Source organism: Papilio polytes, unplaced genomic scaffold (genome assembly GCF_000836215.1).
Source record: "Papilio polytes unplaced genomic scaffold, Ppol_1.0 DF821122.1, whole genome shotgun sequence".
Lineage (NCBI taxonomy): Eukaryota > Metazoa > Arthropoda > Insecta > Lepidoptera > Papilionidae > Papilio > Papilio polytes.
In genome coordinates this window covers 262,347-279,899 of record NW_013528082.1, presented here as the reverse complement: position 1 = coordinate 279,899, position 17,553 = coordinate 262,347, and the positions used below count along the sequence as shown (strand labels likewise).

Genomic DNA, 17,553 nt, shown 5'->3' with positions numbered 1-17,553 from the left:
TAGCTTTGGCACGCGACTTCGTGCGAAAAACAAAATTGAGTAAGAAAGAAATCATTTAGCAGTTTTAGATATTACAAACATCTATCCATCCATTATCATAACTTTCGTAATAATAGTAAGATTTAAATAGGTTATTGAAAGAAAACAAATGTTATGCTGATGTTTATAATATCATAGATATATTATACATTGATAGGAGTAAGAGATAAACTGGTTTTATTAAGTTCTGGTGAATTTTTTCCGTTATTACTTAAGATCGCAACAGCGTGTATAATGAGTAGGATGACTTTAGTATCTGAAATTAAAATTATTAATAATTATTATCTTAACTTAGACATATACTAACAAATTATTACAATTTCTTCCTATCTATGTATACTATATTAACATAAAGTATACACACACTTTGTTATGTAAAATGTCAGAAATCATATTGTATTTTTAATTTATTTTTTTAATAAAAAGCCCTACACTGACGATACGCTTTAAGCTATATATTTCTACGCTATTCAACTTAGTGACAAAAACTACAAGCCAAACAAATAAGATTGCCGTGGTGAAGGTAATTTTTAGTCAATTTGAAAAATCTTTATAAGTAAAACTCTAAATTGTCATTACAAATGACATAAGCAAAAAAAAAAATTTGATGACGAAAGAGGAAAGATTTGTATTTTTATATATATTGAAATAACACAAAAACTACTGGGCCGATTTTAAAAATTTTTTAACTGTTTGATAATTTATCTGTGAATAACATAGGCTATATTTTTAAATTTCACGCGGGCTAAGTCGTGAGCAACAGCTAGTTATAAATAAAATGCGAACTTACGGCAACAAATCGTTCCATATCAAAGACGAACATGTTAAACGCGATGATTTCCTTCGGTCGTTGCGCGCGCAGTATCATGTAGAGCAGTGCTCTGCGCGGCCACAGCTGCGGCACCGCCTCCCAGCCGCAGCAGTACAGCAACGTCGCCGTCTCGGAGCTCTGTATACACTGCTCTGTTATAGCTGTTAGGTCCACGCACTTATAATTGACTCTCTAAATATCCGAACAAAATTGGCACTTAAATTATGTCAATCAGTCTGCTTATTGAGTTTCAATAGTAGATGCAAAAGAGAATAAATATTTTATTGTCAAATGTTACCAAAATGATAAATTATTTTTATTTTTCCGAGAATTTTTTTTGCTTTGTAGTTTGAAGATAAAAAAAAAACTTAAGTTCACACAAAAAGGTATAAATATAAATTACCACATCTTTCAACTTAGAAGAGTAGCGACATGGTATGTAGATGTAAGCTATTGTGCCGAGTGTATATACTATGTACTTGGGATCTAGTTCGTAGCCCTGAGAATGAATAAAAAATAGTTTAAATCAATAAATAAACATATTAACATTTAATAGTTATTTAAATAGATATATTTAGCATAGTAACTAAAATATAGGATTGGTCAAGAGGTCAATAACTACTACGTTTACCTCAGTGACGTGGTACATGCAGGTGCATATTTGTATCATGGTAGCGAATAGGATAATGCCAATGTACACGTTGAACACTACTTGTATCCTGTCCACGTAGCTGAAATAATATTGTCAACCACTGTACCGTAAAGTTGGTTTTTTTTATAGAATGTGCCAAATTCAACTTTAATTACTACTAGCTGTTGCCCACGACTTCGTTTGCGTGATATTAAGATAAAAATAGCCTATAATATGCCCGTCTATGTCAGCTACCCTTCAATAAAAGTCCGGACGAAATCGGCCCAGCCGTTTCGGTCGTTGCCCATCGGAGATAGACAGACAAAGAATTTTCAAACGCGATTTTCGATCAGCAACTTAAATACATCCCGAAATCTTGATTTTTCGATATTACAAACATAAACGCCTGTTATTAATACCTGAACGCTCTGCATTGACTTTGTATAACAAAAGAGATGCGTTCACGCATTTGTTCCTCCGTTTGCGATTTCATTGCGTCCTCCATAGCTGCGCAGAACAGCCTCATCTTGAGACACGCGTGGTTAATGCATAACCCAAAAAACGCATCATATCCCATAAAATTGACCAAATAGAGGAAGGCACAGTACGCTGTGTAGACAGTCATTATCTCAAAGTACGGAGAGATGAATACAGCTTCCGGTTCTAAGAAAGGTATGGCGACGTCATGAGCGAAGTATTTCGGTGGTTCAGATTTAGCAAGGAAGATGTAGGTGTTCATGACGGATGCTAGGAATGGGAAATTGAGAACGCAGAAGGAAATGAAGGCGATGTAGCCACGCTCTGCGTATACCCGGCTCGTTCTGATACCCTCGGCTACGATGGCGCGGTGGTGAACGGGTAGATTGTTATATACCGCGTAGTCTATATTCATTTCTTCTATTAGACTTAAAGCATTCTTCTCGTGGTAGTTCATCATGATTACCTACAAGAAGTAATTAGAATAAATATTATAAATGCGAAAATTTAGATGGATGGATGTTTGTTACAGTTTGTAGCCTAAACGGATTAACAGATTTCGATGAAATTTGGTATAGATGTAGAGGATAGTCTGAAAAAACACGTAAGCTACTCACTTTTGTTTTTTTTTAATTCCACGCGGAAGGAGTCTCGGCCGAAAGCTAGTCTATACTAATATTATAAAAAAAGAATTGATCGATTGAAGAAATTTGTATTTTTGTACGTATTGGAATCACGTAAAAGTACCGGTCCGATTTTGAAAATTCTTTCACCATTATAAAGATATTGTGTCTATTTCGTTAGTCAAAAATTACTGGAACGATTTCAATTCTTGCACCATTTAGATGCTGTTATCACTGAGTAACAGACTATATTTTTAAGCATTAAAACTATTAAATCTCACCTTTAAAAATCCTCCAAGGAAAGGTCCGCCAACTGTGCTCTGTTTTATAACGTTAACCACGTCACCAACCATCCAGAATCTATATATGGCGATCGTAATGAATGCAGCAAATGGTGCCCCAGATAAAGCGATCATTACTGAAATAAACAATTATTACTTTCGGATGCAAGCAAAAAATGGATATATTATAGGAATAGGATTAAGCGCCAATAGCCTAATGGTTTGGGGTACTGACTACCGATCTTGCGGTCAAGGCTTCTAATCCCGACATTCGATTGTCGTAAACCATATCCTAGCACAAGCCTAGAGCATAGTTGGAATGGTTAAAGGAAATATTAGTAAATTAACTATTTTTTTTATTTAAAAAAAATAAAATAAAAAAAGTTTAAGTTATAATATTATTTATACTTCCATAGAACCAACGGATTTTTCGTTTTTCCGGGTTAGGGTAAATGGCGGCTATAATCATTGCATATGTAGCGAGTTTATAAGTCTCGTGAAATGGCTTGTAATGGACCTCCATTGCTAAAAATATTAAATAAAAACCAATACGTCTTTGCTGGCTCTTATATGGTATTACCTGATTAAGGAACGCATGAAGTTCACTCTTTTTATATAGTTTGATTTCAATCGTCCGCCCTCCGGCGTTAAATTAGTCTAATTTAGCGCCTTAGGGAGTTAAAATGGCTACTTAATTATGCTCTATGACTATTAATGTCTGCAATTTGATATCAAAGGATATTTGTGATTATCCTATTCATAAATTACCAGATTATGTAATTAATTGTCGACATTATAATTATGGAACAATAATTGGTCTTTGTCTTCTATGAAATTAAAAAAATTAATTATAACATATAAAAATTGTAATTACCTAAATAAATGTATCTTCTAAAAAATTGTACGTTTGTAAAAAATATGAAAACCCATGTCTTTCTCTTCTCTTCCTTCAATAGAAAATTTCAGACAGTTACATTTCTAAATTGTCTATATAAATTTCTTTGTGGAAGTCTGTACTTTAGACATTAATATAATTGTAACACACTTTGACCATTATCGCCAGAATGGCGCGCTATTCTAACATGTCTAAATGTGACAGATGTCATAGGGACGTATACCCTCCAGTACTGATGTTAACAATACTTATGTATGCAGGTGTGTAACGCGGCGCTGGAGGTGTACGTGCGGCGCGCCTACACCTCGTACGAGATCACCTGCCTGCAGCACCTCGCGCTCTCCGGGGAGCTGGGCGTCGTGCACTTCCAGTTCGTGCTGCCCACCGGGCACCCCAACAGGTACTATCGGGGAAACTGACAGTGACCCACATAAAAAACAACACACTTTTAACAACTTTGAACGCATTAAACCGAAACAGAATAACAATTAGGAGGCTTTTAAAGGTGTAGAAAAAATGTCGGTTTATTTTTATACTATTTTCTTATCCAATTCACTTCTACATAATTGGTTATTTACAAGAATAGGCGGAGGTTGTTTCGTTGCAAAACTAGGAACTTTTTCCGTAGTTGGAACACCGCGAATTTCCGTGATTGTACTTGCGAGTCTGGATTCGAAAGTCATTAGCCAACCAGCTAATCTTGTTTCCTGTTGCCAGGATCCCTATCAGCCAATCAGAGATCGAGCTATCATCAGCCCAGGACGCGGAGGGTGTGCCGGCGGAGCTGAGCGCGGCCGCCATGCGCAAGTGTCACCACCGCACAGGAGCCCTCGCGGCATTCCTCTCCTTCGAGCAGTTCGCACAGTACGCGGATGAACTGCTGGACCTGGTGCATGATTTCGCCAGCTCCGCTACTGTTAGAAAAGAGGTAGATACTGTATATCTATCCAACGTTTAAGATATGTGATGGAAATATCGGATTTTGTTCCTTTAATTGACAGTGGTGTCATTTTTAAGCTATCTGAGCCTCTATCAGCCAGTTTGGACAGGGCCTAAATGTGTTAATTGCAGTTTTAAAAGTTGTAATATATTTACAGGATTTACAAGCGCTGCAAGATGGCAGCGAAAGTCGCGAGAGTACCAGCATTAATGTGGGAATGGACTACAAGCAGATTGTAGATGCGACTGATGTGGTCAGTATTGTTTTATCTCAGTAGCAGAGATTCAAACATATAGAGGAGGCAAAGCTTCACTTAAAACATAGCGTTCCTAATCTATATGTTAATATAATTAATTGTATTGTATTCATAGCTAATAAGCGTCAATAAATAATTTTGAAATGAGGAAGTTTATTACAAATTTGTAAAAGGATTTATTACATGTCAATACACGAGGTGGCACTAAATTTGACAACTGACCTTTCAAAGAAAGTACCGATAAGAAAATGTTCACTATGCCTCGTCTCTACATTATTTGAATGTCTGTGGTCAGTAGTTATGTTTATAGAATAACTCTGTTGTATTTCCACAGCCGTTAGAGCCTATCCATATTTTAATGATCGGTGTCCGAGATAACGGTGAGATCGACGACGTGGCCGCGTCGCGTCGCTTCGGCAGCTTCTGCCGCGCGCACAGACACGACCTGCACTCCAAGAGGATACGACGGATCACCTTCATGCTGCTCATCAAGTTAGTATACTGCACGTGGACGTACACGAACGTACAGTACGCATAACGAGTACGTACGAACACACAAATGCGAAACTTTAGATGGATGTTATGTTAGAGGTTGTAGCCTAAACGACTCAAAACATCTCAATGAAATTTGGCATAGACGTAGAGGATAGTCTAGAAGAACACATAGGCTACTCACTATTGTTTTTTAAATTCCACGCGGACGCAGTCGCGGTCGAAAGCTGGTACATTATGTTAAAACTAAACCAAAAACTTTTTTAAATCGTTCAAATAAACTAACTCTAGTTACTAATTTAATAAGAAAAATCATCATTACTTAGTAGAAGACGTTTTACTTGCTAGATTTGATTTTTGTAATGTTTTTGTATAGACGTCAGTTCCCGAAGTTCTTCACGTACCGTGCGCGGAACGACTTCACCGAGGACACGATCTACCGGCACCTGGAGCCCGCCTCCGCCTTCCAGCTGGAGCTGTACCGCATGCGCAGCTACGACCTGGAGGCGCTGCCCACCAGCAACCAGAAGATGCACCTCTACCTCGGCAAGGCGAAGGTACTGCAAGAAGCATCTAAAACTGGTAGTCGTCAGTATTAGGTGGTACGGTAAATACCACGACCACACAGAAGACAGACTTCGAGTATTTCGTCTAGAAGACCAAAAGTCTACTTCCTCTTTTCATCATAATAGATCGATAGAACAAAGCTGAAAGGAGATAAAAGAAGTATCCCCATCAATATGAAATATTATTTTTAATTCACAGGTGAAAAAAGGCCAGGAAGTGACCGACTACAGATTCTTCATCCGATCCATCATCAGGCACCAGGACCTAATCACCAAGGAGGCCAGCTTTGAATATCTACAGAATGAAGGCGAAAGGTATGTAGATTTCTAACATTTTTGAACTCGGTATAAATACCTATCTGTTATATTTACAGTTTTATATAATTGCAGGGTACTGCTTGAAGCCATGGATGAGCTGGAGGTGGCGTTCTCCCACCAGCTGGCGAAGCGCACTGACTGTAACCATATCTTCCTCAACTTTGGACCCACAGTCATCATGGACCCTGCCAAGGTAGAGATCAAAGGCCTACTTTTGGTTTTCTTCTCTTTCTCAACTTTGTCGTACGCGGGGGTATGGATTTGACAGGAGATGGGACGAATAGGTAGAGGAAATATCTTTCCTTTCTGTGTGTTCCTCTGTTTAATAAAAGTAGACAACGCATCTGTAAATGCAGATGTTTTTGTGGAACAGTCGCTTCGCTGTTTTGGCGATTTTCGAAAAACCTTCCCTCCAATACAGTTGTCGTGTAAAGTTTACTAGCGACAATTGAAGCCTTGTTTTCGTTATATTTCCCGTAGATTGAAGAGTCAGTACTGGGCATGGTGATGCGGTACGGCCCTCGACTGTGGAAACTCAGGGTGTTGCAAGCTGAGATACGCTTCACATTAAGGATGGGTAAGTTATTTGGACCTTAAAAACCTTGTTATTTTACTTAAATGTTGATTTTATTGATAAACAATTTTGAACTTTATCGCCTTTGGCTTTAAGGTACAAATTTCCTTGCAGGTCCCGGAGCGCCGACTAAAAACGTCCGTCTTTGTCTCTCAAATGGATCCGGTTACTCTCTAGATATTTACACGTATGAAGAAATCTCAGATCCTAGGACTGGTGTGGTGAGTAACTTATCATCAATACTATTATAATAAAGCGTAAACACACACTTCTTTGTTGCCTAAGATGACAGCAATTACAGATTTTTTTTGAATTATTCTTTTTTAAATAAAAAGCCCTACACTTACGTCACGCTTTAGGCTATATATTTCACGCCATTAAACTTAGGAGGTAAATATTTTGGATAAAAGCCTAATGTGGGAAAGAGACCATAAGTTGCTGCCAACATCAAGGAAGCAAGGTTGCCATATTTTGTCATTTTGACATTTGCAATTGATAATTTGACACATGCAAAGAACAAAATAAAATTTTCATAATTTTATCTGAATGAAGTCGCACGGGAACAGCTACTTTCATTTAAAGGTAAAGAAATAAAAAATAAGTATGGAAATGAATTTAAAAAATTGTTTTTTTTTGCCAGATAATGTTCCACTCGTATGGTGCCCGTCAAGGGCCGATGCACGGACTGCCGATCTCCACACCATATGTCACCAAGGACTACCTGCAGCAGAAGAGGTTCCTGGTACGTACTATACGCTAATACCTAAAATTACTTTGCTTTTGGTTAACACTGACATTCCAAAAGTTTTACGGTTTTAAACAACTAAGAAAATTAAGGAATTAGTACCAAATTAAAAAAAATGAAGGGTTTTCAAAGTAATACTCTTACAACTCGTCTTAGAGGCTTGAAGTACACCAAATGGGCATAATCTATCCCTACCCTTGGTTAAAACTACTACAAATTTGCCAATTTTGACTAATAGAGGCCAGGGGGGTTTAGGGAATCACGGCCAGATTTAGTGACGCGTATGTTTCTATAGTGTTTAATATTTAATCTGCAGGCGACATCTCAAGGCACAACCTACGTGTACGACATCCCGGACATGTTCCGGCAGACCATAGAGAAGCGCTGGCGGGAGTGCATAGAGGAGGGCAGTGTCGATGGTTAGCATCATACGGTGTTTAGGTTTTAAATAAAGAAATCACTTTTAATCGAGTAAAGAAACATGTATTGCGTAATATTTACAGAAAAAAAGACAATGATAAAAGTTTGACATTTCTCAATTTAAAATTTTATTTCTTCTTTTTCCCAAATGGCATTTAACCTAAAACTATAGAAACTTCTTCGACATACGGAGTTAGGAATCCTATGATTGTAGTGAGATGTAACTGAAGGTTGTGCTGCAGGTCCGGTGCCGGATAATGTGATGACGTCAGTGGAGCTGGTGCTGGAGCCTGATGGAGATAGACACGTCGTTGAAGTCACACGACTGCCCGGGCAGAATACTGTGAGCAACAATTTATTTATAAATATACTATATTACTACATTGTGTGTATTACCAGCTTTCGCCCGCGACTCCGTCCTCGTGGAATTAAAAAAAAAACATAAGTAAGTAGCCTATGTGCTCTTCCAGACTATGTTCTACATCTATGCCAAATTTAATCGAGATCCTTTAAGAAGTTTAGGTTACAACCTCTAACAAACATCCATCCATCTAAACTGTCGCATTTATAAAAATAGTAATAGAAATGTGAACTAACTAACCAGATTATGAGTTCCTCCAGACATTTGGTATTAATTAAGCAATTTTAATACGTAGTAACCTCCATCCATACAATACCATTTATGATTTTCTTTTCAGGTGGGTATGGTTGCATGGCGTCTAACCCTGCTGACGCCGGAGTGCCCTTGTGGTCGTGATGTGGTCCTTATAGCCAACGACCTGACACACTACATGGGGTCATTTGGACCTCAGGAGGACTGGCTCTTCTACCGCGCATCGCATTATGCACGACAACATAATATACCTAGGGTCAGTACGCTAACTAACGTATACGTACGCAATTACGCGTATACGCACATAAGTAAGTTAGACAAGGGCGGGTCCAGTTTTGGCGCTAGGGGGAGGGGGGTCACATAGTCGTGGTCAAGTCAAGAGCCAACCAGCTTAACCAACCAGCTCAGGGGGGTCATGACCCCCCCCTGGATCCGCCTTTGTATACAAGCTGTGTTAATTTATTTATAAATAGTTATTTAAATCTATCTATGTATAGTGCTATATACTTTGCTTTGTAGGGTATCAGCAATAGCAGCATATTTATTTATTAAAAGCTTTACACGCTTTACGATATATGTTTTTACGCTTTCAAACTAAGGGGGTTAGTATATCGGAAAAAATGCTAGGCGAGAATGGGACACAAACTACAGACCCATAGTAGCCAAGAAGAAAGATTTCATTCTTAGTTAAATTCTCAGCAAATATCTACATCCTTTGAGTTTTTATGGTAGGCGAATTAATCTGCATGGGAACAGATAGTCCAATATATTTTCACTGTTTAAAGTATTTCTTTTTTATTATTTTTTTTAGATTTACGTGAGCGTGAACTCGGGAGCTCGTATCGGTGTGGCGGAGGAGGTTAAGTCGGAGTTCAACGTCGCCTGGCTAGACGCTGAGAGACCTGAGAGAGGTTTCAAGTCTGTATATTTCATTATTTAACTATTTTATAATATAAAACGTACGTGAAAAATAAAATATGTATTTTTTTAGGTATTTATACTTGACCCCGGAGGCGTATTCGCGGTTAGGTCCGCTAGGGTCAGTGAAAACCCAGCTTATTGATGACGAAGGCGAGGCTCGCTACAAGATTACTGACATTATTGGTATGTACCTTTATTATATTAAAAGTAATAATTGTTAATTGAATAATATCGAAGTTAATATATATGAAGACTGTATATACTAGCTTTTGCCTGCGATTTCGTATGTTGTACGTACTCGATGGGTGCGTGGTTAAACGATACGCGCGTAACAAATCTTTATAAACTTTGAAAATTGGTAAAGAAACAAGATTAATTTCAAAATATTTATAAGATTTCCTTAGTATATTCCTCGAAGTATATCCTGTCTATTTTATATGAAACTAGTTTTTGCTTGCGACTCAGTCCGCGTGGAATTAAAAAAAAATAAAAATGAGTAGCCTATGTGTTCTTCCAGACTATCCTCTACAACTAGACCAAATTTCATCCAAATACTTTCAGTAGTTTAGGCTACAAACTCTAACAATCATCTATCTATCCAAAGTTTCGCATTCATAATATTAGTATGATTTACTAGAGGCAGATTCGAGGCAGCTGGCCCCCTTGCCCACATTTTGTCAACAATGTCTTTATGCTGGTTATTTATCAGGTAAAGAGGATGGTCTTGGTGTGGAGTGTCTGCGGGACGCGGGGCTGATCGCGGGAGAGACCGCCCAGGCTTACGAGGATATCGTCACCATCTCCATCGTTACCTGCAGGGCTATCGGCATCGGATCATACGTCGTCAGGTAAGATATATTATATTGCTAAAGGGTACCACAGAATTGCTAATAACAGTCTCGCATAAAAATCTAAACCACCTTTTCCTTAAACGGTGGTAAAAAGGCAACGTCTTAATATTATTCCTCCAAGTCTTGCAGCACTAATCTGGTACTGAACATTCTTGTCCTCACTAGGTTGGGCCACCGCGTCATCCAGGTGGATTCTTCATACATCATCCTGACTGGATACGCGGCGCTGAACAAGGTGCTGGGCCGCGCGGTGTACGCCAGCAACAACCAGCTCGGCGGGGTTCAGATAATGCACAACAATGGCGTCACGCACGCGGTCGCGCCCACAGACCTGGAGGCAGTCAGGACCGCGCTCAGGTGGCTCTCCTACGTGCCCAAGGTACATTGCTCACATCGCCATCTTTCATGTAGATATGTAGGACATTTGTCATAAGTAGACCATCTGTCATATGTAGACCACTTGTCATATGTAGACCACTTGTCATATGTAGACCACTTGTCATCAGTAGATCACTTGACATACGGAGATCGTTATCAGTAGACCATCAGACATCTTACAGAACATCTGTCATCTTTAGAAGATCTAGGTATAGATGATAGCTAGTCTACTCGTAACAGTCGGTCTAATGATAACATCTGTCATTCATAGACCACGTCATCCATAGACCATCTGTTATAAGACTGACAGAGTTCTTACTCTGACTTTTCACTTTCTGTGTCACCTGTCATTCATAAATCATCAGTCATCTTTAGACCACTTGTCATTGTAGACCATCTCAATTATAGACCACATATATCCGTAGACCATCTGTCATCTATAGAGTATTTTTTCTTTGTTAATGTATAATGTTTATGTTAGGACAAGCTGAGCATGGTGCCGATAATGCGTTGCGCGGACCCCGTGGACCGCGACGTGGAGTGGGTGCCGCCGCGCTCCGCGCACGACCCTCGCCTCATGCTGACAGGAGACGCGCACAGACCAGGATTCTTCGATGCTGGCTCCTTCGATGAGATAATGAGACCCTGGGCTCAGACTGTCATCGCTGGTACGTTTATCAATGCATACAAAATTACAATTTTTGTATAATAAACTAGTGATTGACCGCGATCTTACGATACGATATTATATTAAGATATTAGGTGGTTTTTTGGTCGAAGAATAGTGCATGCTACCTTAACAAGTGCGTTATCGCTTTACTCTTGAAGTCTGTATGAGGCCGGAAACATTGACTGTCAAATCCCACTCATGGGCATCTATATAATTGTAATAAAAGGTTCATATTTTAATAAAAAATGGTATATTCAGGTCGTGCAAGACTGGGCGGTATCCCAGTGGGCGTGATCGCGGTGGAAACTCGCACGGTGGAGTTCACTCTGCCCGCGGACCCTGCCAACCTCGACTCTGAGTCTAAGACAATGCAGCAAGCGGGACAGGTATTGTCGCTTCTCCTCTCTCTCTCTCTCTCTCTGTGTCACCAATCTCTCTGTCTCGCTCTACAATATGTCTTTTCTCCAGGTGTGGTTCCCCGACTCAGCTTATAAAACGTCACAAGCTATAAACGATTTCTCCCGTGAAAACCTGCCCATTATCATCTTCGCAAATTGGCGTGGGTTCAGTGGTGGACAGAAAGGTTAGTATATGTAAAATTTTCCCAGTAGTAAAAACAAACTAGATTTCGCCCACGACTCATTCGGCGTGGAATTAAAATAAAAGTAGTCTTCTTGTTCTTCCAGACTATCCTTCACTTCTATGTCAAATTTCATCGAGATTGGTTTAGTCGTTTAGGCTACAAACTTTAACAAATGTCCATCCATCTAAACTTTCATATTTAAAAGATAATACGTTTTTCAGACATGTACGAGCAAATCTTGAAGTTCGGTGCGGAGATAGTCCGCGCACTCCGCGGTGCTACTGCCCCCGTGTTAGTGTACATCCCGCCGGGAGCTGAGGTGCGCGGCGGCGCCTGGGCCGTCATAGACCCCAGTGTCAACTCACAGCATATGGAGATGTACGCAGACCCTGACGCAAGGTACGCACGCAAGCACGCAAGCACACACGTATGTACGCACGCACGCACGAACGAACGTACGCACGCACGTTCGTATGTACGCACGCACGCACGAACGTACGCACGCACGTACGTATGTACGCACGCACGTACGTATGTTCATATGTATGCGTGTACTGTTAAGAAAGCGCTAGAGGATTGGTGGAACACTAGATTATCGACATCTGTCCCGTACCTATCTGACAGCTGTCAATGTCATTCAGACGTAGAATAGCGCGTAATTCTGGCGGGAAAGCTGAGTGTCTAGTTATAATTTTAATTGTTTAAAAATACTATAACATTTGTAGTAGGGTGGTAACCCATCTGATGAAAAGTCGACGCATTTCATAGGGCCTACCGTCTACAAACGCCTGTCGCGTCACAGCGGCTACCTGTCTCGTGTTAAAAATAAACTCAAGTCCTGGATTATATAGAAAACTCTGTAGTATCCAGGATTTGTTTTTATAAAGTGATTTGCTTGATGTTTACAAAGTTTTCACTCAGATTGTATTATTTTCCTGTAATTTACTATTATCAATAAAATATTTGTATATGTATTTCGATGTGTGAAAATGTTTAGTTTATTCCTGGTGGTATTCCTGTAGTCGTAATGTTTGTTTGTGTGTCAGGGGTGGTGTGCTGGAGGCGGAGGGTATAGTGGAGGTGAAGTTCAAGCAGCGAGACATCCTCAAGACGATGCACCGCATCGACCCTGAGTTGCTGCGGCTCGGAGCCAGAATCTCAGGTATACCAGCAAAAACATCATTTCAAAGAAAAACAAACACTTGTTCTGTTGTACTGAATCTGTTACTAATGATATATGTTTGTTGAAATGGTTTTTAAATAATGATATTATGTTTTTTTGTAGAAATGAAGGAGCAAATGAAGGAAATATCGAAGAATCTAGATAGAAGAGGGTCTATAGATGATGTACTAATCAGAACCGACGCCGGAAAGCAAGGTACGTAATGTGACGTAATAAATTTTTATTTTTATGGTAGTATTATATGTGTAAATGAGATTATTCATGTCAATCGATGTTTCAGCGGAGAGTAAAGTCCGCGAGTTGGAGACAGATCTGCTCGCGGCGGAGAAGACTGTAAAAGCAAGAGAAAAGGAATTAAGTCCTATATATCACGAGGTTAGTGTACACTATAAAAAAAATCTATTTAAAGTTGTATTGTGTTGATTTTATTAATATTTTGAATGATTGTCATTTCAGATAGCTGTACAATTCGCAGAGTTACACGACACAGCGGAGAGAATGTTGGAAAAGGGTTGTATATTTGTAAGTTTTTTTTTTAATTTATATCACATTTTAATGAAAGTGTAACTACAAAAACTCGTGTTAACTCCCGACTCGAAGGACCATATTTCGAAACTGTTAGTTATTTTATTTGTGGTATTTGAAATGTTTATCGTGCCAGGACATAATCCCGTGGCGCAAGTCGCGGCGGCTGCTGCACTGGCGGCTGCGGCGGCTGCTGCGGCAGAAGGCGCAGGAGCGGCGCGTGCAGGCGGCCGTGCTGCCCGCCACGCACATGGACCAGGGCGCCGCCGCCGCCACGCTGCGCCGCTGGTTCACCGAGGACCGCGGGGAGACGCAGGTCGGCCCGCGTCCTCACCACATCACTGATGTCATCTCGCATCACGCTCCACTTACAATCTGATTGACACCATTTAGTATTTGACTATTAAATAACCACTGAGTTGGATTGATGTAAAAGATTTTATATTTAAAACGGCCAATCAAATGGATTTAGTGTATTTCTTCGTCTACATCACTGAGAACCGAACAGAGCATAGAAACGCGTTATGTGTTATCAAGATGATTGCGATCTTCAAACATAAAGAAAGGACCTATAGTCGGGGAAACTGGCAGTTTTCCACCTCAAAAGCTACAATTATTTGAACATTTTGAAACAATACGTGGGACAAAAATAACATCGCAGCTTATAAATGTGAGATATATTGAATGTGTGTCGTGATTGCAGTCCCACCAATGGGAGCACGACAACGAGGCGGTGTGCAAGTGGCTGGAGGCGCAGGCGGGTGCAGAGGACTCGCTGCTGGAGCGCAACCTGCGCGCCATCAAGCAGGACGCCGTGCTGCAGGCCTGCAACACACTCGTCATGGTAACTGTTACACTAACACGCACAAACACACACAAATACACACAAATACGCACAAACACGTACCAACACGCACAAACGTGTATTTACATGCACAACACGCAAAGCACGCCCAAATATGTACAAATACGTACAACACGCACTGCACGTATACATACTTGCGCACGCACTCATCTTAACAACACGCGTTCATCTTACTAAGACGTGCAAAGTAAAAGTAATCCTTATTTCAATCCAATAAAGCTCAATTTTGTTTGCTATTTGAAATCTGCTTTAGTCTACCCCGGTTTTTGTGAACATACGTATGTACGTGTTCGTATACGTACACTAAAGAGTACATACTTTTTCACGTACTCATACTTTATTTACCCGTTTCAATAAACATATGAAAACTTGTTAAACATTTGATAAGAGCAAAGGTTACCAGAGCAAATACTCTTTAAGGTCCGTTCACATATCCGGAACATAGATTAAAACATTTTTTTTTATCAAATAGCAAATAAAATTGAGCTATATTCGATTGAAATAAGGTTCATTTTTACTTTACACGTCTTCGCAAGACTAATACAGACGTATAAAGTAAAATTAAACCTTATTTGAACAGTATTAAGTTCAATACCCTTTGCAATATGCGTTTTATTGTATTTTAAAATTTTTATTAAACTATTGTTATAAATTTCGATACGAATGACTTTTTAAAAAAAATATGACAGTCGAGCGGTAATATGAGCAATACACTAAGGCAACTACGTAAAATATATTGAACGTTCCGTGGCGACGACTAGAAATGTACTGAGCTACTGAGCTCCTGAGGTACTGACGGCTAGAGAGCTTGTTAGCGACTGGGCGACTGAGTGCAACTGTCTAAGCGACAGCCACTAAGCGACTGAGAGCGTCTCACTCCTTGCAAAGACTTTTATAAAACTACCCCCCCACTACTACTTCCGTTTCTATTATTTTGTAACACTATTTTATTGTATAACAGGAGCTGACGCCATCACAACGCGCGGAGTTTGTACGGAAACTGACAGCTTTAGAAATGGAACAATAGACAATTTAGTGTTAAAAATGGAACAAATCAACATATGCATGTTTTTATATGAGTATGTTCGCTTGGCTGTGTACATTTTATACTATGTCGGTTAAAATTATACTTTAAATCTGGGTTGTAAAGTTTATTTTTGATTGCATTGTAATTTGAAAGCAAATTTAATATGATGAAATTTGATTTTAACCTTAAAAATCTCAGATAAATTCCTTAGTCGCTAAATAGTCGAATTTGTATATTTAGAAATGTTTTCTGTATATTTTAAATCTCAAGAACAAAAAAAATGGATAAAACCGATATATTTAATACAATTTGGATAAAAAAGCTTGCATTTTTTATATAAAAAAAGCATTATATTTTACAAATAGTCAAAATAACATTAATATTTTGTTGACAAATGTTATGGAGCTTAAAGTTCCATCGGGTAGTAAGTTATTTAAGTTATAGGGATATGGCTTTAGCTGTTTTAAATATCTGTGAAAGCCTAGCAAGAAATTTCTCACTATAGTAATATATAATTGGGTTCAATAAAAAAGGTACTGAGGAAGAAAAAATTGTATAGACTTTATAAACTTCTCACCAATGTTGTGTTCGTTTAAACCTCTTTTAGAACTATAATGATTAATTTGTTACTAACTTTAAAATTACAAAATAATAATTCTTGTCATGTATTTATATATATTTTCAAAATATTATCTAGTTTAGTTGTCAATTTAACACGTTAAATGCCACTAGAATGTTCTTATGTTAAAATCAAGACAATTTTATTATGTTCCTAATTTTTTTGTATACTTTATACAGTAGAACCTCGATAACTCAAACTAAGTAACTTAAAAACCTCTATAACTTCAAAAAATATGTTCCCCTTCCCATCAGAGCCCAAAACCTCTACAACATAGACCCTTGATAACTTGAAGCTAACTAAAATATTCTGAGTTTCCCTTGGACTTTAACTTTTCGAGGTTCTACTGTAATTTCATACGTTTTATTTATCTGTCAAAACTGAAATATTACATTTTGTTATTTGTTCTAATTAATAAATAGAGACAATTATTTTTCAATGGTCTTGGCAGTTAAAGTGTTTTGTGTCACATTTTCTTTTTGGACAAATAATTATTTAAATATACTGCCAATGTTGCCTACTAAATGGGATATTGATAAAAAATATATTTGTTGCTTTTGCAAATGGCAAAATACTCTGTAATATACTGGTAATATTAAATAAATAACTGGTTGTTGAACGTTGGGAATATTTTCAATTTTTTCAATATAATTGTAATATTTGATAAACTTGGTACATTCCTATCGTGTTCTAGAACATTCTCGGTTTGTGTTCTAACGAAGCTCTCTTCTAGAAGGTTCTAATATGTAGTCAGTGTATATTCTGTATAACTTCTTTAGATCATGAACCTCTCGGTCTGGTGAGACTCGTTTGTATAAAATGTATTTAATAAATTATTAAATGATTTTTAATTTTGATTTTCATTTTCGCCACCTAAGCCATTTTACCTTTCACCAGCGAAACTGTCCGCGTGAAATAAAAAAACAAGAAGTAAGTAGCCCATGTGTTCTTCTATGCTATCTTCTACGTCTATGCCAAATTTCAACATGATCCGTTCAGCTGTTTAGGATAGCAACTCTAACATCCATCCATCTAAACTTTCACATTTATGTTAGTAAGATTTCTTGCCCAACGATCGATCGACCCATGGGGATTTTTTCCTATTGGGTCCTTCGTATGTATACAATCAACACAACGGGAAATACCCGTGAAAGACGTTAACACAGAGTACTTTGTAACATACTGAAATAGAGACCAATCTTCGGCCTAAAATTGGGTAACACGAAGAAAAGCGCCATCTGTATTTCATA

At 38.5% G+C, this 17,553-nt stretch overlaps 2 protein-coding genes across 6 annotated transcripts in view; one reads left to right on the top strand and one right to left on the bottom strand.

Annotated features, from left to right (window-relative positions):
• Positions 1 to 15,799, top strand: part of LOC106109598 (acetyl-CoA carboxylase) — a 45,206-nt gene extending 29,407 nt beyond the window's left edge. For 4 of the 5 annotated variants that reach the window (XM_013291158.1, XM_013291160.1, XM_013291161.1 and 1 more), the window contains 28 exons: positions 4,018 to 4,157; positions 4,475 to 4,685; positions 4,855 to 4,950; positions 5,288 to 5,445; positions 5,822 to 6,002; positions 6,211 to 6,326; positions 6,402 to 6,522; positions 6,810 to 6,906; positions 7,000 to 7,124; positions 7,544 to 7,645; positions 7,965 to 8,067; positions 8,311 to 8,411; positions 8,767 to 8,937; positions 9,493 to 9,599; positions 9,673 to 9,785; positions 10,312 to 10,450; positions 10,619 to 10,832; positions 11,313 to 11,499; positions 11,760 to 11,887; positions 11,970 to 12,084; positions 12,306 to 12,483; positions 13,131 to 13,246; positions 13,370 to 13,462; positions 13,548 to 13,642; positions 13,724 to 13,789; positions 13,929 to 14,108; positions 14,496 to 14,636; positions 15,619 to 15,799. In XM_013291158.1, coding sequence (XP_013146612.1) covers positions 4,018 to 4,157; positions 4,475 to 4,685; positions 4,855 to 4,950; positions 5,288 to 5,445; positions 5,822 to 6,002; positions 6,211 to 6,326; positions 6,402 to 6,522; positions 6,810 to 6,906; positions 7,000 to 7,124; positions 7,544 to 7,645; positions 7,965 to 8,067; positions 8,311 to 8,411; positions 8,767 to 8,937; positions 9,493 to 9,599; positions 9,673 to 9,785; positions 10,312 to 10,450; positions 10,619 to 10,832; positions 11,313 to 11,499; positions 11,760 to 11,887; positions 11,970 to 12,084; positions 12,306 to 12,483; positions 13,131 to 13,246; positions 13,370 to 13,462; positions 13,548 to 13,642; positions 13,724 to 13,789; positions 13,929 to 14,108; positions 14,496 to 14,636; positions 15,619 to 15,684 — 3,660 coding nt within the window. In that variant the 3' untranslated portion in view covers positions 15,685 to 15,799. The remainder of the gene's footprint in view (positions 1 to 4,017; positions 4,158 to 4,474; positions 4,686 to 4,854; positions 4,951 to 5,287; positions 5,446 to 5,821; positions 6,003 to 6,210; positions 6,327 to 6,401; positions 6,523 to 6,809; positions 6,907 to 6,999; positions 7,125 to 7,543; positions 7,646 to 7,964; positions 8,068 to 8,310; positions 8,412 to 8,766; positions 8,938 to 9,492; positions 9,600 to 9,672; positions 9,786 to 10,311; positions 10,451 to 10,618; positions 10,833 to 11,312; positions 11,500 to 11,759; positions 11,888 to 11,969; positions 12,085 to 12,305; positions 12,484 to 13,130; positions 13,247 to 13,369; positions 13,463 to 13,547; positions 13,643 to 13,723; positions 13,790 to 13,928; positions 14,109 to 14,495; positions 14,637 to 15,618) is intronic. The other variant, XM_013291159.1, reaches the window with a different exon arrangement.
• On the bottom strand, positions 251 to 2,451 carry LOC106109600 (odorant receptor 13a-like). The gene is made up of 5 exons (XM_013291163.1): positions 1,901 to 2,451; positions 1,482 to 1,581; positions 1,254 to 1,349; positions 830 to 988; positions 251 to 295 (listed from the first exon to the last, which is right to left on the bottom strand). Exons 1-5 carry the CDS (start codon positions 2,416 to 2,418, stop codon positions 251 to 253), a joined length of 918 nt encoding a protein of 305 aa, XP_013146617.1. The 5' UTR covers positions 2,419 to 2,451.
• Positions 15,800 to 17,553: the final 1,754 nt, after the last annotated feature.